The sequence below is a fragment of the Argopecten irradians genome, chromosome 3 (genome assembly GCF_041381155.1).
Source record: "Argopecten irradians isolate NY chromosome 3, Ai_NY, whole genome shotgun sequence".
NCBI classification, from domain to species: Eukaryota; Metazoa; Mollusca; class Bivalvia; order Pectinida; family Pectinidae; genus Argopecten; species Argopecten irradians.
Genome location: NC_091136.1, coordinates 46,158,605 through 46,183,685, shown reverse-complemented (window position 1 = coordinate 46,183,685; position 25,081 = coordinate 46,158,605). Strand labels below are relative to the sequence as shown.

Sequence of the window (25,081 nt, the reverse complement as noted above, 5' to 3'; positions counted from 1 at the left end):
ATAAAATAATTTGGGCATACAAAAATATATATCGTGACGTCACATATCCGCCTACACACATCCTCGTTTCCTGCCATTTTCATTCATAAAATTGCACTGGTTTACCATCCAGGAATGGCAGCAGGAAAATACGGATTTCGGTGAAGAAACCGGTTAAACAACAATCATGCCTTCAGGTAATTATGAGACAACCACACAAAATATATCCATTACACTTAGTTGACCATTATGATAAGATAAATAGTGTAATACTGTTGTAAATATGACCCGTTTCAAGTTTCTGCCATTGTGATTGTCAAAACTGAAAACATCAACATCACTCAGTACAGATAAGCAAGTCCATGTTGGTGGTTATCTTCCGATATTTTTGTTGTATTTTCCACTATCACAGGAATTCCACAAAAGGATCTATACATGTTTGTGTAATATGTAGAAATGTAATCCAGTCTACACTTAGGCTATATTGTATACATATGTACATGTATATAGTATGTGAAAAACAGGGTAACACAAGTCCAAAGTGTTCTGTCTATCTGACAGATTAAGATCTGTTAGAAACCTAAAAGAATTGTACCAGTATTTGTTTGACTCTGATAATGCATGTGATCTCTAAATTTTCGTAAAGATCAGGCAAAGGAATTTTCGTAAAGATCAGGCAAAGGAAGGCTAAAATCTGTTAAAATTATGTTTATATATCCGGTATATTTCTTATGAAATAAAAGAATAAAATTTCCCTTCAAAATTGCTCTGCACCCAAATAAATTATTTTGTATATTAAAGTGAACAGTCGGGCAAGGATGGCTATATAAAGTCGGTAAAAATGGTGTGAATGTATCCAGAATAATTTCTTATGGAATAGAAAAATAAACTTTCTCGTCAAAAGCTGTCTGCGCATGTAGAAATTAATTTAAAATACAGGAATCCTAAAACGTCCTCCCGGCTGACTATGCCCGTGGTTACATTTCCACGCAGCCTCGCTTTCAATGTTTTCACCTTTTCTTTATTTCAATGGTCAGAACTGGGAAACGTAAGCAGACCTTGACCGTCGCATTAATATGTGAGAACTTTTGGAAGGCCAATGAACGCATTTAGACTGGTTTTCTTTGCCCGACTATTCACTTTAAAGGAATCCTAAAATATCCTCCCAGCTGCCTATCTCTGTGTTGACATTCCCTCGCAGCCTCGCTTTCATAATTTATTTTTTAGAACAGTGTTAAATTTACATGGGGCTTTTCCATAATATCAATGGTCTAAACTGGACAACCTAAGCACAACTTGATTGTCATTTTGATATATAAGGCCTTTTGGAAGGCCAATGAACGCATTTATACTGGTTTTTCATTGCCCGACTATATATGCACTTTAAAGATGCTCCACCGCCGACAGACCATAAACGATACCCATCATTTGAACAATAATTGGTGTTTAATCGTGTATATATATATGTAATTAACACAAAAATTAATTTGAAATAATTTATTTTGCTTTCGGTGCATGCGCAATCAGTACTGCATTCCACATAAGACATAGTGCAACGGAATTTTTTCTGGATGCAAATAATTACATTTGGTGTTTTTATCTAGAAATAAAATTAGAAGCTCAAACTTTTCAATGATGGAAATTGTGTAAAGTAAGTAACTTTTGTAACTGAAGAAAAATACTAAATCGCCTGCTCCTGTTATTGATAGAGAAAAAATACCATTTGTCAGCGGTGGAGCATCTTTAAGACATTTGCTAATAAAGGCGCTACTACATTTCCTCAAAAATTGACATTTGAAATCATACTACATTAGTAAAACCCCTTTAACTAATTAAGCGTGTCATATTTACTGTGCAATATAACAAGGTTTTATTAAATGATTGGGATATTAGTTTAAAAAAAGAAGATTTTCTTCATATAGATTGGTGTAAGCAAAATGTAATATCAACAATAGCAACTGTAATATATCACATATATAATATATATATTATATATATATATATATATATGGAGAGGATATAATTACATGACGAGTGGTTGTTGTTGAATATGGAAATTATTTCACACGGTTGAGTTCTTTTTGAAAAGTTACAAAAGACACAAGCTTTAGCAAAAAATGCCTAGTCCAATGCACCTTTATTTTCTCATCGAATGCGCTGCAGGGGAGACCACTCTAATCAACAACAAAAATGACGAGTCCTGATGACACACGTGTGCAGGAGATATATGTTCTCATCCAGGGGTTAAAACAAAATCAACGGTATGGAAACTTATAGAAACACTTCGGTTTCTATAAGATTGATGTTAAAGGCCCTCCTATTAAATCCAATTTGGATATGACAGTTGCCATTTGCTGACTTTGTCGGAAATGGTACAAAAACAATTGTAAGAACATGACAGAGTGTGAAGGCATATAATAATATCATATGTTAGTTTCAATGAATTTTTTTTTCATCTTACACATCCTAGTCATCCACTGGCTTATATTATAATTATATATGTATAGTATTTAAAATTAACATAGTAATTACAGAGTATTTACACGAAGTGCCCGAGTCCTGATTGAAGATACCCGGTCCGGTACTTGTGACAATTTAAATTTTGAACGAAAATGTTTGATAGTGTGTACGATTCAGGGACCGGTCAGACGATGTGTACTTATACTTGCGTTTGAAAGTATGAGTTTTAGATATATATAAATATGGTGATCATAGTAACTTTTAATCATAATTAAAAACTGAATTTAAAGGTCATACTATGTGTGATTTGTACTGATAGTGATGTATCCAATTAATAATCGAATAGTCAGTTGGTAAGGCCTAACCAATGTCAAGCAATAATCAATTATGATTTCCAACCAATTGACCATCATGATCACTATATATACAGCTAGAAAACATGAAAGATTCCGATACTGCTGTCACACATCTGGTTTCAACAGCAGTTTGTTCTGCAAGCAGTGACCGGAGTACAGCAACATGAAGTTTTTCAATATTTGATGTTATAACAATTAAAAACAATCAAAAGACCGGAACATATTATTCCACTAGTGGAATATCGATATATTTATTCAACACCTTACACCTAGCAACCCCTGAAGAGCAGCAGTAGCTTCAAAAGTGCTAGGGAAGGCAGATTTGTTTTGATATTTGCTTTTCATATCTTATTCCATAGCAAGGACATATCTTATACTACATCAATTTATTCTATATGTATATATAATGGCCTGAGAGTGGAATAACACGATATATTGTGATAGAAAGCATTTTATATGATATACAAAATGTATATGGACAATGGACCTTGGTTGAGGTTACCAGGTACATATATGTAGCCCAATGGTAATTGATGATTGGGTAGTCTAGGGTCATTGGTTCATTTGGCTTGAATTGGAAGCAATAGATGCTAAGCTTTGCTATTGGGAATGAGCTGGAACTGAAAAAAATCATCCTTAAATCTTAGATATTAAAACCTGGTTAAATAATGTCCATATTAGTTGTGAACTTCAGATGAATAAAACAATTAAAATTGAGAAATAAATCAAATGAAAAGATCAAAATCACAATTTTCTGTCAAGGTCTCTCTACATGTAGCTGAAAAATAGATACTTTTTTGTTGTATGATAGTTATATATCATTAATGATCAGGTTCCTGTCTGATATTCAGCTCTCAATTCTTGATTTATGCATGCATGTTCACAGATCCTCTGCTCTGAAATGAAAATGCTTTCAAAGGTTTAGGAGAGGACACTGTGACTAATTAGAAAACTAAAAAGACCTACCCCCATGAACACTAATAAAATGATTGAAACCTACTCTAGATCTGGTATATGTGTTTTTTAAAAGTTTGATCAGTTTTTATGTCAATTTATAATTTAGAATTTCTGTGGGAATAACAAAGGATTATTATTTAAGCTGTTATGATATCCATTTCACTTTGATGTTTGGCAAAAAGGCAATTCACATTTGCAAAGGCAATGCAATGTAATGTAGAACCAATGGTTTCTTGTTACAAATTAAATTTTCATGATGGTACTTTTAGTAATGCATATGAAAGGAGCATTATCGTTTGAAGCCAATCCTATCCTCTCCGAATAAAGGTAATTATTGTTTGTGGGTGATTACCTTGTATGTGTGTATTAGTTCCATTTGCTGTACATTGCCCATCCTTTCCTGAGCAGGACTTATTGTTCTGGCAGTGAAAATAGCAATATTAATGTGGCATTCCTTCATTATTTCATGGAAACATGGCGGAAATGTGTTATCTCCTGGTAGTCTGTAATCATTTACAGACACCGGAGTGTTAATGCAAGTGTAAACAAAGGCAGGTGTCAAATTGTTCTACGAATAAATAATTAAAGGTTGTGCACTTCCATGGTTTTCAGGGTATAATGACAATGGAATTCAGTTTGTTAACTGGTGAAATACATCATACAATTTGCATATTTGATAATGTAATATACTTTCCTTTCTTTTAGAGGTGCATAACCTCAAAATACTGGTAGGTTAATTAATAATAATTGATCATTATTTGACATATAGATACCTAAAATACCCAGTATACATATGCAGTAATAGACTATTGTTTTAATGCAATTTACTTTAAATTTTCAGCCTTTTATGTAAATGTTGTAGTTACTGAGAATACATTTGCCTCTATAAATTTGCTATTGCTTTTGATAGTACATATTTTGTATTAGTAGTAAGGAAGAAATATATACCAGTGTATATAAAAAAAAAACTCACCATTTTGCGTGGTGATGATGCAATATGTGATATTATTAACACAACAGCCATGCTGATTACATGTGTTCACCAAGTACCATCCCTCACTCACTCTCCTCCTCAGGGGGGGGATACTTAGCCGGAAGTCCAGGCAAATTGTAAACACACACCCTATATAGAGATAGCATACAAACAATTTCAGTGGTACTAGTTGTAGCTCTGTTGATGGTATATAGCTCCTGTCTCACTCTCAAATTTGTCCATTCCTGTTGGTAAGTAATACTTTAAATTTGAATACTGGGGGAAATGTTTTGATCAAGGACTAAGTTGAAGAGTTGACATTACGGGTAGTACAATATTCTTGGGATAAACCTTACAATTTTATTCAGCTCAAGCTTTGATTTTTATTCTAGAAATTAAACATGCAGTATTTTTACTGCATTTTAATATCATGTTTCATATCTAGACTTTACAACTTTTTCACCCGAATGGTCTTTATAACCAGGTACTCTTCATACCCAAATTGAATTGTGTTGAAATTGGTCATTTGGGACCCTAGAAAAGTGGTCTTATTAAGCAGGTGGTCTTTATGCAGAGGTGGTTGCTAAGGCAGGTTTAACTGTATATAAATTTTATAGATCCCGTGTAAAAAATTTCTTTGAGTCAGTTTGAAGTACCAATTTGTACTTTTTTGATTGTCAAAATAAACCTTTAGCTAATTCTCTGATAACAGTTGATATTTTTATACCTAATTTTGTTTTGACATGAATTAATAGTCTTAATTAACATAACATAATTTGACATTTCGTTAAGTAATAGTTTGTGCTATTTGTTCTTTGATGTTATGTACCAAATTTGTTTCTATTAAGCGCCCTTTTATTTTTTCATTTCTTTCTTTTTTGAGCGCCCATGATCATTTATTTATTGATTTGAATATGGTATGTGAATTATGGCCTGATGAAATCAGGAAAATGGGATTGGCCAGTACTATAAAAACAATGTGTGGCCTTGTACTATTTTCTAGTGGTAAAACACATTATAATACCATTATTACCTGTTCAATGCTAGTCAATGGAATTCCTGTGTGTTGTATTATTTATCAACACCTGGAGTATGACTGTTACCACAGGCTCTATAATCAATAGATCTCATCCAGTAGTCCGCCCACACAGCCTGCCAGCCCACTCCCAACCATCTGTACAGCCAGGGATCAATGGGACAGGGACGGCTGCTGAGGGTGATAGGATATACCATAGTTGGTAGAACTCCAGACTGGACAGGATTGGGTTTCTATTTGTGATAAGTGCCAGATAATTCATTCTACAGGATTATATATAATTTAAAGAAAATCATTCCTGACTCCTATGTGATATGTGTTAATCGACATCAGGCTCCATGTAAGTTTTACCTGTTTTCCTTTACCACCCACAGAATTCTGATTCATTATACTATATACGGATGTATATAATAGTCTATAAAAACAATAATGACTGACAAGTGAGCGCTTTGCCCCATTCAGAGTCTGAAGAGCTCCCTTGAATGGGACGAAAACGCTCACTAGTCAGTCGTTATTGTTTTTATTTCTTATAGATTTCGTCCGTAAGGATTTTTCTTCATATTTATTATAATAGTCTATATATATATATAATAGTAGTGAATTTACCAAATACGATCATGTATTTCATGTCAGTAAAGTTGTGACCTTCAATTTCTAGTAATTATGGTGAATTGTTTCATCGTTGTGTTTCTACTTCAATGCATGTATTTAAATCTACCTTCGTACACTATACATTGACTATGACTTAGAACAGAAAAATATATTATATGTTTCTGCTTTGAAATATTTATGAACATTGATATCTGCTTAGAATATTCATAATGAACATTGATATACATGTATTAATATTTTCATGTTTTATACAGTTCATGAGGAATGAATCTTGACACAATTGTGCTACTGATATTGATGCTAGATATAGTTAATGTTGTTAGAATGTTCAATTTCTGTCTGTGTTATAGTCATACCGATATTTGGATGCAATTACATTCACCTAGCATTGATGTGTTATCTTATCACATACAGTAACTACAAAAACTCAATTATATATTTAATTATGATTGGGGGAATTGAAGTAAACACAGCAGTAAAAATGAATACCTTGTAAATCTCCTGTGATACATGTAGTCTGAGACCTTACTTTTATCTGATGAACATTTATTATAGGTATTTGTATGAGGGAGGGGGCATGTTTTGATGTACATTACATATCTAGAATATCTTACCACAGGAGTTTGACGTTTTGTCAATAATACATAGTATATATATATATAAAATACCCCTATATATACTATATAAAGTATATAGGGGTATTTTTTTTATATATTTATACTATATATTATGGACAGAACATCAAACTCCTGTGATCTTACTCTTGTTATAAAAAAGTAGCAAAAATATCTTTATATTGTGCAAACTAATGTGATAATTAAGGGAAAGCGTTGCCAACAGGACTTTTCCATCTGACATAATTATAAGTACCAATTATAAATGATGTCTGTCCCTATCATACTGTATGTATACAAATAACCCACAGATGTTACTGCCTAATTCCTCAAGCTCTCATTTCCGGTGTTGGAGGTTTTCGTCAAAATGATTTCCGCTTGGAATTCTTTGTTTGTGTGGGGTAGCAGTGTAGTCATTACAGTACATTATGTGATGGAAGTGTAGCCTGCAAATTAAGTTCACAGCACAGTGTCGAGTAGAAACATATTGATAGTAAAGCAGTCAACAGCTTGATTACAGAGGCAATGTCAAACAGAAATGTCTAAAAAGTAAGTCATCAGACAATAGTTTTTCATTAGGAAAATTGTATAAAAGAAAAGGAAAACTCTATTCAAAGAATTAAGAATACCAAACAAAGAATTAATCTTTCTTATTTTTATGAGTAACTTTTAATTGCAGTGTTAGAAATGAATTAGAGGTAGAATTATATATGAATGCAAGTATAATAAAAAATACACCATTATCAGTTTACTGACAAAAAAATCAGAATGTTGGATTTTGATTACCCGATAGTTTTATCTAGCAGACAAACTAGCTACCATGGTACATATTTGCTAATAAACACATACATTTGTACAACATACTGGTACTAAATAATGTATACATTTCGGCAATTTGCAGTCTTCTTTGGAGAATGCTTGACTGTACATAGCTATAGCCTACCATTTACATTTTGTATCCATCTGTTCTTGTGTTAATATAATACTTGAAATGTTATGACTTGGACAGCTGCAGAGCTTAAGATTTTTTTTATTACATTTGCGTGTATTTTTCTACCATCTGTTCTTTATTTTGTCATAAAGTCCAGGAAGGATGGTTAAGAAGAAGCATAAATAACTTTAGAATCAAAGAAAAATTGCCACTTATTTAAAACATGTTGCTGTGGTTGGTTTTATTTCAGACTAATAATGCATTGGTAAATCATTAATGGTTAACATTGCTTTATACACCTGTAAGATGCTTTATACACCTGTAAGATAGAAATTGTCTTCAGGTTCTCATTCTTCTTATAGTTGTCTTATGTCATTTGCACATATCTAAAAATTTCATCCTATATAAGGCTTGTCAAGAACTTGAATCACATTAAGTTGATGTACAGTGCGGTGTTATTAGATTCAGTCTGTCTATAAGTCTATCTATGGGATTAAGAAAGAAAAAAATGTCTTTATAGGCAAGTGGTATTTATGCTTAGGTCATGGTCATATGGTGTTAAAATTGACCATTTGTTGGTACCCAGAGATAGTGGTTTTATACAGCAGGTGGTCTTTATACAGAGGTGATTGTAAAGACAATTTGACATACAGCTAGGTCCAGTTATATAAATAAAGGCCCATGAGCTTGATTTATACTCATGAAATATAGGTGGGCTTGGGGCATATATGTTATTTAATATTGTTAACCACATCCGTCCTGTCCTGCTTTATTTCCATTATTTGGCAATGATTATGTAATTCACTAACTCTCATTACAGAACATGTACAGTGCACAATAGTCATGTCATTGAATCTTGTCTCCTTTATTGATAATGATTATTTCAAACGTGCTTAATTTATAAGGTCTTCACTAAGGGGAGAACTCTAATATATTGATATATCAATTACATTGTATTTATCATTTGATGACAAGAAAAAATGTATGTAATAAAAATAGCAGCTACTTTAATAAATGATGTTTTATCAAAATATTTAAAGAAAATTTAAAAGTAATTAACTGTATGATCACCTTTAACAAATAAAGTAAAAATGTGAAGTTTAAGAGAATGCAAAGGACATAAACAAAAAAATGTTGTACTAAAATACATTTGATTAGTTGTTAATATAAGAATATAATTAATGTTTTTTTTTTCATACTAAATCTGACTTTCTGATTGGCTGATACTTTTTCTTCATATACTATGAAAAATAAAATCCGAGAATGGTGCGAAAACCCAACGTTATCATGATGTAACAATAGAGACGTCAACATTGTGTATTGATATAGAAAAAATAATCCATTGGAAAATCAATGGAATCGTATGTTTAAATATATTTTATATCATCAAGTAATCTGCAAAATTAATTATTGGCATGATGTCACTATTTTTGAACTTCATCGGGTTATGAGATAAATTTTGTTTGCAAACTTTTGTGAGAATCCTCTACGTGCAAACAAAATTTCTTTCACAGTATACCCTGATGAAATTAAAAAATAGTGACATCAATGCTTAAATAAAAACATCTGTATAATCTTTCACAGGCATAGTATACTAAATATGTATATCTTGTTCACTATTTAAAGTCACAAGGTGATGATGATAGTGTGCAAGAATTTTATCTTCATCAGTGTTCAGTGGAACTACAAGTTTTGATCCAAAGATGAAGGCTGTTAAATGTATAAATAGCATCAATACATCACCCCTACAGACAGACTCACACAACCTTTTCCTGATCCCTACATGCCATTTTTTACATAAGACAAAAGAAAATGGTCTTTTTCATTAATTATGTTAACATTATTTTATGACAAAGGCTGTGTTTTTCTGGGTATAAGTCTGTTATAGTGTATTTAATCATTATATATGTATACCATTAGCTATGCTAATTTCACATAATGTTGATTATAAAAGAGGTTGGGATTTATTTGATGTTTAAAGAGTTGTCTAGACATCAAAGTTGATTGGTTGTATATAAAACATATGTCACTTGTCTTCTGCCTTTGTGTGTCTAGCATCTATATAAACATGATGAGTGTGTGCTGTGCTAGCATATGTGTACCCATGTCTGTGTATCCCAGCTATATTCCACATTCTCTATGAAGTTACAGTATTCACTAGAGGTAATTCTTTTATAAATCTTGCTGGATGATGTTGATGATTAGTTAATACCTACTTTGATATTTATAGTTATACCTGTTTGTCTGTTTCAGATGATGATACAGATAAAATTGTAAAAGAGGAATTGAGTTTGGATGAGTCAGATCTTCAACACAAGAGGACAATGGTTCAGAGTTGTACTGAAAAGCCAGGAGAAGGGAACTCTGTCAGCACTAAGCGCAGTCCAAAGTCTGCATTCTCTATCAATGCCCTCACTCATCACAGAATGCACAGGTCTGCTGTTCGGCCGTTCTTTTGTTGTGGAAGTCAAATATCACTTAATAGTATAACAGATTTTGTAGAGCAATCTTCTTGCGAAAAGGAAGAGAGTGAAATGACTGACCTGTCAGATTCAGACGAAATGGTAGATTTAATGTCGGACATGAGTGTTGAAAGAAACATGTCAAAAAAGTCTTCAACTCGAAGAATTGTAAATTCAAGAAGGAAAAAATGTGATATGCAGGAAAAGAATATGAGAAAAAAGTTTTGGACAATTAAATTCAGAGGCAAATTAATATCCAAAAGCTCGAGATTAAATACGTCAGACCAGGAGTTAGTGCAAGGGGCCAAATCCAATGATAGCATTATGTGTACATCATACAGGAGGACTCTTGAAAGTTCAAAAGGGGAAATAACTTTTGAAGAAATTGAGCCATCCTCAGCAGACACTATTAGTATAACAGAGGATGATTACAGGTCAGGTAGCCACGTGGCTGGAGCTGAGGGAGGCTTTCTTCCTGAGGATCTGATGACTGAGAATCTAGTACCCGAGAGACTTATGACAGACACGAGTCGGGTACCCCGCGGTAGGGCTCAAAGGTTCAGTGCTCCAGATTTGCAGCGAACCACCTCGGAGGTATTTGTTATGTTCAGGCCCCTAAACTCCATCAACTTTGATGAGTTGTACCCCACAGAAGATGTGGACGAGAGGAGAATCGCTGAGAGAGCAAGAGAAATGAAGGAAGGGATAGAATTGCGACAAAACATTTTGGTTCCACAGTTTGGGGCAAGTGAGGTAGGCGGAGGGAGTCCGACGCGTATCCACCTAGTGCAGGCACCTCCATCTCCTACACCCACTGTCCCACGCGTCCCACTTCTTGGTCGTCACTACGGTGCTCACTCTCAAGTGGACTACATGCACTGCCTGGTGCCAGACATCTTACAGATCACTAAGTGTAGTTTCTACTGGGGTGTCATGGACCGCTACCAGGCTGAAAAACTACTTGAGAACAAGCCAGAGGGGACATTTCTATTACGAGATAGTGCACAGGAGGAATTTCTCTTCTCCGTTAGTTTTAGGCGTTATGGACGGTCTCTACATGCCAGAATTGAACAATGGAATCACAAATTCAGTTTTGATTCTCATGACCCAGGTGTGTTTGCTTCAGATACAGTTTGTGGTCTTATTGAACATTACAAAGATCCAAGCTGCTGCATGTTCTTTGAGCCAATGCTAACCTCTCCTCTTCACAGGAACTTTACATTCTCTCTCCAGCACATGTGTCGGTCTAGTATCTGTGACAATACAACATATGATGGAGTTCATAATCTGCCACTTCCCCGATCTCTCAAGGAATATCTCCTATACTATCACTACAAGCAGAAGGTTCGTGTGCGGAGATTTGATATGGCTTCCTAGCCGATGTTGAGAGACCAGAGAGTGGGCATGGAAATAACATCCACTAGACACAATGTCGCATATATATAGCTGATGACAGGGTTAGTAATAAACTTTATATTATTTAATATTCAAATATTTGAATTATTATTATATTATTGAAGTTATTTGTTTCCTTGTGTGTACATTTGTAATTATGTGCTAACAAAAGGAAACAATCTGATTGAAATACAGATCCTTATAACCACTCTGTTCAATAGAGGATCTGAGAAATCGAACATCCCATTAAGGGTTATGTTCGGATGACCTTTATACCACGTGTTATTCAGATCAAATGCATTTTCTGCATGTTGCTATATCAATTGACAACGCCATTTCGCCCCAACATACAAATATGATTAGCTTTGTTGTGCTCTTTGGGCGAGATGACTATATACACGGAAATAATTCTCTGACAGATTTTCAAACTTTTTTGGCCCTGGAAAATCACTCTGTCAAAATTTTGCCAGCAGCAATTTCATTGGCAATTTCCAAAGGTCACCTAGACAGGACCCCTAATGGGATTTTCTCAGATCCTTTTATCCAGCGTAGTGATAATAAGGATCTGTACTTTAATCAGATTGACAAAGGAAATTGAATTGTACCTTTTTAATGATGTTATAAAACAAAACGAGCATTTGGATACTTGTGTATTTCTGTCTTGTGATACTGTCAGAACACATGTGCTAGTGCAGAAAGATGAATGCTATTATTTTCACGTCACAAGTTGTTCACTTGCGAAATATCCCATGATGTAGTTCATGAGTAAATGTTTGTTTACCGGTAGATTGTTCTTACCAACATATAAAATGCAAAAAATCTTTCTCCTGAGAAAGTGAGCCTTTGAGCAACACAATTCAGAGACTTCTTGAAATAATTTAAAATGATTATTGTGTATTGCACTTGCGCCTAGTGTATATCATTTATCATCTGTAATGGTTCCTCTGACAAACATGTGTACACCCATATAAATCAAAGTGCTACCTCTTTGAACAGGTAATGTATACCTATCTTCAAAATCAATAAAATCATCTTACATCTTAAAGTTAAGGAAATTGTAAGATTTTTATGAGAGTATTGCCTTTTCATACAAAAATGTGGTGTATTGTATCTTTCACTAAAGTAACTGTCGAAATCTAGACTAGCCTCCACACCCTTATGAGTTGTTGATAATATTTTATAAGATGGTGGCAAGTCTCGTTGAACTCCTGCAATTTGAATATCACATAATCACAGTAATCATTAAGTTTAGGCATTTTAGAAAATTCGAATTGTTCAAAATAATATGTTTGTTCTAAATTTAATAGCATATTTGGTATATTGTTTGTTTGTGTAATAGAAAGCTTAAGTTCAATTAGAAAAAATTGGTCAGGCAATCATTGTGTAGGATTGTATGTACTGTAGACATTGATGTTTGGGTGTGGATATTTTTGCTTAATTAGTCAACTGTTGGCAGTTGATATTTGCACTTGTTGATGTGTTCTTCATGTATCGCTAAGTAAGAAATTTTAATGAAACTTTAAAAAGGCAAAAATGTCCACATTGCGTAACACTTTTTAAGGGAGAGTGTATCAAGGGCTGGAGTCTATCCATATTTATAACGTTATAAAAACTGTTATCTGCAAACTCCTATTTTGTCTTTGCATGTTGGTACAAATCCATAGTGACGCCATTATTTTGTGAGTGAAACTCATGTTGTTTTCTGTGAAAAACATGAGGTTATACTCACAAACACACCCTGTCACAATCAATTCCAACTGGCAAGGACAGATAACTCTGTAATATGTAAATACAGAATATGAGCAAGCCCTTGGTCATTAAAATGAAGTTTTTTATAAAAAAAAATGTGTGAATCACTTTATTTTGAGCAAATATTTGCTCACTAATATGAGTCACTAATAAGACAGCTGATAGCCCTATAGCTGATTGAAAAGGCTTTGTTTGGGGGGGGGGGGGAATAAAGTGCTTTGTTTGGGAGGGGGGGATAAAGTACAGGTTATATTCAAGTAAAATTATATTTCAGTTCAGATATGGGTGATTATACATTACATCAATTAAATTCTGAATATTTATAGATTTTTATAAATATTTTCAGTACATGTTATTTTTATCATGTAAAATTTGTGTTGCTTTCTTTAACTGTAAAGTCAAAGTGTTGTTGGAGTTGGTTGTAAAAGCACTTAATGAAATAAAATATGTAGGCAGCTTATAACTGAAAACTATTTCAACACTAATATTCTGTATTTGCATATTACCAAATTATCTGATATTTGTTTTCAGAAACACTGCATTGTTTTTGCACATTAGTTACAATGGTAATGGCCAATATCTTACTACTATAATATGGCAAGCAGTAATATGCAAAAGTGGAATATTTCTAGTACATGTTTCCATATCCTTCACATCACCATGCACAGTGATCAATTAGGTACATGCTATTGTAATCTTACATAAATATATAATTAAAGATGCTCCACCGCTGACAGAGCATAAACGATACTCATCATTTTAACAATAATTGGTGTTTAATCTTGTATATAAATGTCTAATTAGTAATTAACACAAAAATTTATATAAAATAATTTATTTTGCTTTTGGTGAATGTGCAATAAGTACTTCATTCCATACATGACATAGTGCCATGTAATTTTTTCGGGATGCAATTAATTATTTTTAGTATTTTTATCTTGAAGTAAAATTAGAAGCTGAAACTTTTCAATGGTGGTAATGGTGTAAAGTAAATAACTTTTGTAATTTAAGAAAAAGACTAAATCGCCTGTTCCTGTTTTTGATAGAGAAAAATTCCATTTGTCGGCGGTGGAGCATCTTTAAGTTATGATCGATTTACCAGGTTTTCAATTCATAAAGTGCTGTCGATTTCTTTTTTGTAATCTTGTATTACATATATATATGTATACATACATGTACATGTTTAAGATACTATTTTAAGTTCTCTGTGCCATTTTCAAAGTACATGTACATCATGACATGAAAATAGATCATGATCACAATATATCCACATTGTAATTGTTATATTGTAAACATACATTTATGATCTGATATTTCTTATTTTGTGTGGTCAGATACTTAATTAATATTTTAATTAAGTATAAAAATGGTGGTGCTATGGCATGCTTTTCCTGTTGTTATGTTCAGGTGGATTTGATTTTCTATAAAATCTGCACAAACATCTAGGATATTAAAATAAACTATACCTATAGCTATTAGATGCATGATCATTTGTCTTAGGTAATTGTATGCGTATATATATTTGTTAGAAGACTAATTTGTTTCCCTTCCTAGAACAGCATAGGTTAATTGTTATTTTATTCTCTTAGAAATATTTATATACCCTCATTATAATTATTACCGAAAGATACCCACAACTTTGTCTTTGCAATATATAGTGGTGCTTTTGAATATGATAGAGTTTGGTTCTTTGATTTGTGCAATATACAGTGAAAACATGAATGAAATGTCATACTTGTTACAATTTTTAAGAAAGAAGAAATATGTATCTAACGGTTATCTGTACAATTTGGTTCTAGTTATACTAAAATGTTGGACACAAGATTTAAAATTTACAATTTTAATAATTTTCTTTGCAAACTTAAAACATATTATACATGAACAAAATATATATCTGATGTCAGTTTTGAGGTAAATTGTTGTGATTAGTTTTGGGAGGACATGCTATTACAAAAAGAATGGTATGTGATCACTCTATGACATTATATATATAATTAGTTTTGTCTGATGATTACGGTAAGGAGAGGGGCATACATATATATGTTATATATCCGTGTGACACACATTTATCCTGTCTTGTCCTGTCGGATCCCATACCGTTTTGATATATAAATATATAGTGTAGTAGCGGGGTATTTTTGTAATGACATGTCTAGTGATTTCATGTTTAACAACTTTCTGTAAAGAAACTAACGCTGCAGTCATGTATTAATTACATATGATATTATCATTATTTATTTCATCCTACTACCATAGTTATTCACATAGAGGATTATACATCAATTATAACTTTTGGTAATGAATTTCAATTTTGCTGTTCCGTATCGACTAAATGATGGTTTTTTTTTGGTTTTTTTTGTCTGCATTTTCTTTCCATTTATCAAAAGACAAAAAAAGTAAGTTACACGAAGATTGGTTGTATAACATGTCTTGCATTACAAGCTTTATGTGATAAAACCATGAATTAATCAAAAACAAGTATGCCTCTCTGTGTAAATAGGGATTTTATTCATCCACAATGTGTACGCAAATTGTAAATTATTAACAAATGACAAAAGTTCTGAAAGACGTTTAAACTGTACATGTTAATACTCTATCTAGTTGGGGTAAGTTGTGATGTTATGTGGCTTATTTATCTTATTTAAGAGATGCAATTGAATGATATGTTAAAAATGTATTTATTAAAAATGGACACCTGTCGGTGAATAATAGCAATACTGTGTTGTAATTGGACACATTTGCACTGGTTGTTTATAGAATGAAATGAATAGCACTTTTGCATGTTTGTCCTCTTTAATCCAATTGTTATTATTGTCTTTGTGTGTTTATCTTGATTAAAATTGTTGTATATGTTGATGAAAATATTAAATTACAGCAATGAAAAGTATTGAAGAAACTTTGTTGTTTGTTTGCTCCATATCAATTTCTAATAACACTACCTGAAGGATTGATCACATTTATAGCAAATGCCCCAAAAGCAACTATTCCGAATTTGCATATTACAGAGTTATCTGCACTTGCGGGTAGGTATTGATTGTGACGTCATGTGTTTGCGAGCGTAACGTCATACGTTTCGGAGAAAAGGACGTGAATTGCACTCACAAAATAATGACGTAACAATCGATACCTACCCGCCAGGGAGATAACTCTGTAATATTCAAAGACGGAATAGGTGAATTATTACTCCACTCATGCCTATAATATTAGGCTTCTTTTTTTCCTTACCGGTAATATTTATTAAAAAAAAAAAAAATGAAGGCAGGTTTAGTCGACTATACTAGTCCTTGATGAGCAATTTTATTTAAACCGTTTCTGGAAAATAACTAGATCCCAGAGGGGATCTTGGTTCCCACCAAAGTTAAATCTTTGTCTGATGATTTAAAGATGGACCTTTTCTCTGCTTTTCAAACTTCAACAATCAAAATCCAAGAGGTGGCTTGCCTGCCATCTTGTTGACCAATCAGTCCCAAAATGCAATATTCACAACTAGGGCCCAAGGGAAACCTACATGAAATTTGAGAGAAATCCCTTGAATACTTTTCTGAGAAATAGTGGTAAAAAACTTCAAGTACCAAAATCCAAGATGGCGACCGGTCGGCCATCTTGTTGATTGGTCCCAAAATACTATGTGCGCAACTAGGGTCCTAGGGGAACCAACATATGAAATTTGAGAAATATCCCTTCAGTTCTTTCTGAGAAATAGCGGTAACAAACTCTAGCTATTAAAATCCCTAGGGGAACATACATATAAAATTTGAGAAAGATCCCTTTAATACTTGGTGAGAAGTAACAAACTTTAACTATCAAAATTCAAGATGGCGGCCAACTCGTCGACCGATCTGTCCCAAAATGAAATATGCACAATTAGGGTCCTAGGAGTACCTATACATATATCAAATTTCATATGTAGGTTCCCCTAGAGCCTTAGTTGTGTATATTGCACTTTAGACCAATCTGGTAACAAAATGGCCACCTTGGATTTCAGTGGTTGAAGCTTGTTACCGTTATTTCTCAGAAAGTTCTAAAGGGATCTATCTCAAATTTCATATGTAGGTTACCCTAGGACCCTAGCTAGTTGTGCATATTGTATTTTGAGAACGATCTGTCAACAAGATGGCCGACCAGCCACTATCTCAGATTTTGATAGTTGAAAATTGCAATTTCTCAGAAAGTACTGAAGGTCTCATTCTCAAATTTCATATGTATAGGGTCCACATAGACCCAAGATTTGCATAATAATTTTTTGGAGCAATTGGTCAACAAGATGGCTGACAGACCACCATCTTGGATTTTGATAGTTGAAGTTTGAAAAGCAGAGAAACGACCCCTCTTTCAATTGTCATACATAGATCATTCTTTGGTGGGCGCCAAGATCCCTCTGGGAGCTCTTGTTCTTGTTATCACCTTACAATAATGCAATATGTAAGCTATAGAGATTATTTTACGGTAGGCAAATTGATCTTCCTGGGAGTCATTTACACTTTAGATAAAGGGAGGTAACTCTCTATTTAATGTATTAAACTTTTTTCAAACTCTTCCAATTACTACTGCTGCTTGAAGAAATAGCATTGCATTTATATCTTGCATAGATGTATGTTTTTTTCTCAACATCTATCATTTCCAACTTGTAATGTTCCATATGCCTCAGGAGATATCGTACAAGATCTATAGTCCTGACAAATTGTACAAGTGACTACAGTACTGGCTGTTTTTGTTTTGTCTTTGATGCACGCAAGAAAAGCCTAACAAAGATTTTTCTATTATCATTTTTGAATAATAAAAATAAATCTTGTTGGTAGCGGAGTGAAAGTTTTAATGCACATATGAAAACAGATCACATGTAATACAGAATCTTTAATGATATATCTGTTACTCATCCATAGACTGATCGTCCGTGTACATATGAATATCACTCATGGGAGCACTGAGGACGTCGACAAGCATGTGTTTAGGAATCTCTGAGCCACGAACCTGTAGGGTATAACAGGCCGTTTCTACCTTCTGCAGACTTTGATTTAGTGTGTGGAGTTTCTTTTTTACTTCCCTGGAGACATAACTGAAAGACTGAAATCCTGACTGCATTTTTCTCAAAAATTTACACACTTCGAATGGTATATCCAGATTTCCAGCCCCCACACTATTTATAGCTAATCGCATCAGTTCTCCTGTGAGGTCAGCCACGCCCAGCATGTATTCAATTGGTGGAACATGCACTTCAATTGTGCCTTTTGGTTTTGGTTTGCTTGTGGCAGTGCTGCATGCCTGCGACTGATCAATTTCCGATTGGCTATTTGAATCACTTGTTTGTTCATTGTCAATATCAGGAAAAACCAGATCTTGTTGGATTGCCTCTAGTGACACCAATTCCTTACACTTCATGTAGTTGAAGAATGAGACTGCTTCAATGTATTCCTGAAGACCTGTTAAAAGTGCGAAAAGAACAATGTTGATCAACATCATTATTAAGTCTAAATAACTTATAATAACAAGCTAGCATATTTCAAATATGAAATTACAATTATTAAATGAAAGAAAATTTCGATATTAATATCATTAAATCAATGCAATTTAAATCATAATGTAAAGTAATTTTGTTTTTTATGAATAAACAGCATAAACTGATAAAAATACTGATCACAAATACAATTCAAGGCACAACCTATTTGGATTTCTTTGTGTACTGATGAACATAATATCAACAGTAATACACTTTGATACACATGGTTATTTCTGAATGCATAACAAAACTCCACTTGACCAAACTTTGTCATAACTACCCTAGAAAACAGGTTAGAAAAAATTTAATTAAGGAGTTACTTGCCTCACCTTATAGATATTAGCTGCTTTTACCTTAAGAAAGACTATGGCTGTTGTCCAGTCACAAAACTATTATCTTATTAAGAAATGTAGCGAGAACTGTGAGGTGGGTCAACATTTTAGTTTTTGCTATTTGACATTTCTAACTAAAAATTCTTACTTATGGATCTAACTTCAGCCTTAAATAATTTTTAAGGTACGACTTTTGTAACTGATCTTCTATCGGGTATTGACATAACATTGTTTCCCTGTGACCACTACCTACAGTCTTTAATAAAGTGTCATACCTGGTGAATAGGCTCGGATAAATCGGTAGGGGTCTTCACCCTGTAATTCTTTGGCTATCAAAGCAAATTTTGTTTGTTGTATCTGCTTGAGTTTATCTGTAGCCTCCTCCAATACTGAAAGTTCCGAGTCTGACCTGAAATATAAAACATGATACTTGTAAAAACTAAACAGGAAAGAAATACATGTATCTAAAAGATGAATGATGATACATATGTATAACAATTAAACAATGGACAAGACTTTTTTTAATAGATAATTTGAAGCAATTTTCAAATTCCCTTGTGGATTTCAATAAATCTGGCGATTGTACTATGCTACACTACATTTGTTGATATATGTAATTATTTGTAGTGTAGTCCAATGAAACATGGTTTTATGGCGATGGATTCCACTGCAAATATAGTTGACGGTGAGCTTTCTGAGTAGTAACTACTAATTTATGATAACCTTCATCTTCCTTGGTCTCATGTTTTGGAGGGCTACATTGATTGTATCACTCAATCACTTACTACCGCGCTTGTTCAAGGAGATAACTACATGAATGTTCTCGAAACCACATACATCGATGCATGTACCATTCAATACCATTAGTACATATTGTTGCATCAATGTATATGATTGTGTTTTTACAATACTTTTACTGGTGGTTATAATTACTTATAAATATCATAGATAGGACAGGAATGATTTGCATTTAAAATGATTACCCTGCAACCCTCTGTAGTAAGAATATTGTCCTTTTGCTGTCTATAGTAATATCCCTGCTGACTTTGACGAGGCGCTCATGTTTGTCATGTCTTGCATCTAGTTCTGACTGGTATACTCTGAATGCTTTGATGACTGGGGAATTCTCATTCACAGGTACTTTAGGCTCTCCCTTTCTGGAACGCTTCACTAAAAATATGATGAAAAATAATTTAAAACATCCCATATACTGTTATTTCCAGTAACATTCCGAATTATTTTAATATAGACACTATATAAATTTCATTCATTTTGACATTTTTTCAAAAATTTCTGGTCACCGGTATTTTGGATTTCTTGAAATCATTCTGTGTAGATAATTTTTAGTCACTAGCCAAAGTTGCAATGCCTTTCTACGGTGGCCGATTGAAAACATACAAAATATCCATTAACAAGTTATTTCCACCTTCAATACTCCAGGGTTATCTCTCACTGATGTTATATCGGAAACCACACCTGGACTATCTCATTGTTAAACTGGAGGCAGTTCAGGAGAAAAACACTGACCAATCACAGTCCTGTAGAGACTTCCCTTGAAGATTACAGAGAGAGCGACGCCCACCTTCAAAGCAACACAGTCAACTATAGTGTAGTACTGTTACTCGATTTACATCAAAGAATTTAATTACCTGTGTCTCCTGAAGTGCCTTTAGTTTTCCTTAAAGATAGTCCAGGGGGGATATTACATCCTCCAACAACAAGATTAAATTTAATTAATTTCTTACAGTATTTGTAAGATTATTGCATAATCATTTCTGCTACATATCAACAGAAACATATACATAGAGCAATATATGTTTCTGACATCATTTTTTTGAAGAATTTGAGATTTTGGATTTGGAAGTGCTAGATGATTTCGGGGGAAAAAATCCAAATATTAATGGTTTTTTTTTCATTACCGGTAACATTCAAAGGTATGACTAATATATAATATATGAAAAAAGGCATATGATAGGCAAGAAACATATATACATATACTAGTATATGTGTTTCTGGATAGGCCTAAAAACTTGACAAATATTTAGATACACACCATATATCTAGTACATCTATCTACATCTATATTGTACTGACCACCTTCATCAAGCTGAAGTTTATGTCAATATTGGAGTGAGTGTTATTAAAAAAAAAAAAAAAGTTAAAGTTTAACAGGCAGAAAGGACTGCTGATTTGAAGGCTGTAGTTGAAGGGTTTGAGAGAATTTGTGGTTGTAAGGAATTCCAATCTGTTATGGTTCTAGGAAAAATGAATATTTACGTGTTTGTGTTCTACATGAATGAGTCTGATATGTGTACAGATGTGCATGTCGTGTGTTGCATACTGGAGGGACAAGTAAGTCTTTTCTAATGTTTATTATATTATGTGTTATCTTATGAAGCATGGTTAGACGCATGTCTTTTCTACGTTGTTCTAGAGAGCGCCAGTTTAGATGTTGTATCATGTCACCAACACTGGAGGTGTTTCTATGTTTGTTGGTGACAAATCTTGCTGCTCTTCTTTGTACCATTTCAATTTTACTGATGTCTGATTTATTATAAGGGTCCCATACTGAGCAGGCATGCTCTAGTCACAGGGCCATGTATAGTCTCTATATGAAAAAATAGCCAGTATTTATTTATATGTATTTCTGGCTATTTTTTTTATATAGAGACTATACATGGCCCTGTGCTCTAGTGATGGTCACATCCCTCATGTCACAGACTCACAGCCCTTAGCTTGGGACTTAATTTATCCCTCTTTTTGATCTGACCCTGATAAGGGATGCAATATCAAAATAGTCATGTACAGGTCACTATCTCTAAAGACCACGTGCTTGGTATAATTCATCTGTATGTTGTTTTTCTTCTAAAATAAACAGCTGATAAACATGAGATAACCAAATGAAAACTGAAGCTATAGAAAACATGCACTCTTTGATGTCATTTTGTTTTTACGTCAGTTTACGTTCTTTGTCATTACATTAATATGTATAATCTATTGTTTAAAGGTGTCTAGCCGTGCTAACAGCGCTCTGTCTGTTTGTAACACTTGCAGTAGACCATCATCACGACACTAGCTGCAATATTGTAGCTCAATTGACTTTTTGACAGAAAATGGTGTCGTCTTTAGAGCTACAATTGGTGCCTATTACTGCTAATGGAGCAAAGTAATGATTATGCAAACCATTATAAAACGTTTGTTTGCATTTTTACTTGTTTGATATCGCTTACCTACTAGGCAATAAAACTGAACCACATAAAATATTCTCATCGAAGCATTATTTTTTTTTTACATAATACATATGAAGGTCTTTCTGAAGGGAATTTATACGTCAAGTCCACAAATTATGAATTTGACGTCTTGTGAGCGGTACGGTAGATATTAAGAATGGTAGTTATGTTTGTTTTGGACAAAAATAATATGTAAATGCATGTATACGCATGAAATAATTGGAAACCTACAAAAAAAGTATAGAAAACTATGCCCGAGTGATTTTTAGAGGCAGTGCTCCATTGCGACACATAGGGACCAATTCGTACCCGGCCGAAAGCTATAGTAGGCCGGGTAGGTATATTCGTTCTATCACGACACCACCGCAACTTTCTTGTGATACATTTTTTCAAGACACATGCTTCCTATGTGAAACACGATCTTTTGTCACATTAAGTTGTGTTTACTGACTGAAAATTTTGTACTGACGATCTGATGCCAGGATATCGGAAAAAACTAATCAGAAAAGTCTATAGTATTTACCGCCTTGTTGTTTTCCCAAGTCGGCCATTGCAAGTCGCATTGGTCAACTGAATGTTTGAATCGAGTATGAAAGTTGACAAAGAGCAGAAGCAACCACGATTACGTCCTAACTAATATGTAATCAGACAGACTGATTCCCGGCAATTTTCAAAATTACAAGACGTTGTAACGCTGGTACTTTTCCCTCTTTTGCTTAATATGCACCCAGGATTTATAAATATCTACGTCATTGGTTTGCACCCAAAAAGCTTAACTGTAGCTATAGGCCTATTCAAAAATTGTCCTATGACTAGATATAGGCAGAGATTTACTATTTAAATCTCTGATATAGGCTACTGTAGCTTTTCCAGGGCCCAGTTTCATGAACATTTCTTAACTTATTAGGAAATCCTTAACTTTTAAAAATATTCCCAGAGGAAAGCATTACAAAAGTTAAGGAAAAAATCTTAAGTTAAGATGCCTTCCTTAAAGTCTGTAATGCTTTCCTATGGGAAATTTTACTAAAAAGTTAAGGGGATTGTTCACTGAACCCGAAACATATATAAATATATATATATATACAGTATGTTTCTGATGAAACTGGGCCCAGTTCTAAGAAATAACAGAAACATATATACATAGAGATTGGAAACTCCTTCTTTGTCTTTGTTGACAGGCAGCGGGACCTCCGGTTTATAAGCATTTTGCCTTGGCTAACTACTTTTAAGTGTATTCTTTTAAACATGATATTTTTGCATAAATACAAATTTTAAACATTATATCAAGGTTTGATGTGACCAGATTTCCCGATTGATGTTATTTGATATGATTTATTTGATATGATTTTTGAAAGCATGAAAATCAGCCATTTTACCAGGTTTTTCGAAAACCAGACTTTCAAAACCGGAAGTGCATTTTGTTTTATTAATAAATAAGTTTTAAAGCATATTTTTTCTATCCAAAATCGTATTCAAACCATCTGAAAATAACTGAACTTTTATAACATACCAAAGTTATTCTGCTGTATTTAACTTTTTAAAAGTTTATCTAAAAAACCCTAAGCACATACAGATCAAGGTACATCTGCTGATCGTAAAAATGGCGGAGTTGCCAATCTCTATGTATATATGTTTCTGGAAATAAGTACTGTGGATTTTTGGAAAGAGGAGTTTAAATCATGTTGAAAATAGAATATAAGTCATATGGTGATGTGCTTGATTTTGTGCTGTTGTGGACCAAAGGTACCCATTTTACGCATTGCGTGACAATGCGTAAAATCAGAAACATACATATGTATAGAGATTGGAAACTCCTTTTTTTGTATTTGTTGACATGCAGAGGGACCTCCGGTTTATAGGCATTAACCTTGGCTAAATACTTTTAAGTGTATTCTTTTAAAAATGATATTTTTGCATCAATACAAATATATGTTTCTGGTAAAATGGAGCCCTTTCTTTGATCCACAAGTGACAGGACAAGCTGAACTCTAGATCCCACATCATCGGTTACTCATGTAAATCAGCCTACGGCATGGAGTGTATACTTGTGTCCGATAAACTGTTTGTTTGCAGGATATTGACAAAACCGGTGTTATCTCATAAAGGTAATATATAAGTAGTCAATTACTCCGAATAAAAGCATATTACCTCTACCACAGTAAATTTTGAGTGAAAATATCCGATTTTTCACTGTTTTTGACCGATTCAACGCTTCATTTTAACTTGTATAACATGTTTAAACCAGGTTAGTCCGCTAAACCTGCCTATATTATTGTTTTTATTTATTTTTTTAATAAATTAGGCAAAAAAATAAATTAAAAAGCCTAATTATATAGGCAGGTTTAGCGGACTAAAATCAGGTTAGACCCTATAAATATGCCTACTACACTGTAAACTGCCGAGACAATAATGTCGTTCCGCTAAAGTTGATGTTTTTCCTCGGTGTAATAATATATTGTACCGACTGCTAGAAAATTGAAAACTGTCAATTTTCATTA

The 25,081-nt window shown here is 33.5% G+C and overlaps 2 protein-coding genes across 7 annotated transcripts; one reads left to right on the top strand and one right to left on the bottom strand.

The window, feature by feature from the left end:
- Positions 1 to 38: 38 nt before the first annotated feature.
- On the top strand, positions 39 to 16,411 carry LOC138318798 (uncharacterized). 4 transcript variants are annotated; one of them, XM_069261497.1, is made up of 2 exons: positions 39 to 176; positions 10,172 to 16,411. In XM_069261497.1, the coding sequence occupies exons 1-2, from the start codon at positions 167 to 169 to the stop codon at positions 11,755 to 11,757; spliced, it is 1,596 nt and encodes a 531-aa protein (XP_069117598.1). In that variant the 5' UTR covers positions 39 to 166; the 3' UTR covers positions 11,758 to 16,411. The 4 variants fall into 4 exon arrangements, with proteins under 4 accessions (XP_069117598.1, XP_069117599.1, XP_069117601.1 ...); XM_069261498.1 differs by lacking the exon at positions 39 to 176 and adding an exon at positions 4,901 to 4,976; XM_069261500.1 differs by lacking the exon at positions 39 to 176 and adding an exon at positions 5,790 to 6,101.
- Positions 16,412 to 18,313: 1,902 nt separating this feature from the next.
- On the bottom strand, positions 18,314 to 23,226 carry LOC138318800 (translin-associated protein X-like). Of its 3 annotated transcripts, none has more exons than XM_069261501.1 (4): positions 23,107 to 23,226; positions 20,337 to 20,523; positions 19,629 to 19,762; positions 18,314 to 18,944 (listed from the first exon to the last, which is right to left on the bottom strand). In XM_069261501.1, the coding sequence occupies exons 1-4, from the start codon at positions 23,144 to 23,146 to the stop codon at positions 18,394 to 18,396; spliced, it is 912 nt and encodes a 303-aa protein (XP_069117602.1). In that variant the 5' UTR covers positions 23,147 to 23,226; the 3' UTR covers positions 18,314 to 18,393. The 3 variants fall into 3 exon arrangements, with proteins under 3 accessions (XP_069117602.1, XP_069117605.1, XP_069117603.1); XM_069261504.1 differs by having other exon boundaries at positions 23,035 to 23,126; XM_069261502.1 differs by lacking the exon at positions 23,107 to 23,226 and adding an exon at positions 22,284 to 22,311.
- Between the last annotated feature and the right edge of the window lie 1,855 nt (positions 23,227 to 25,081).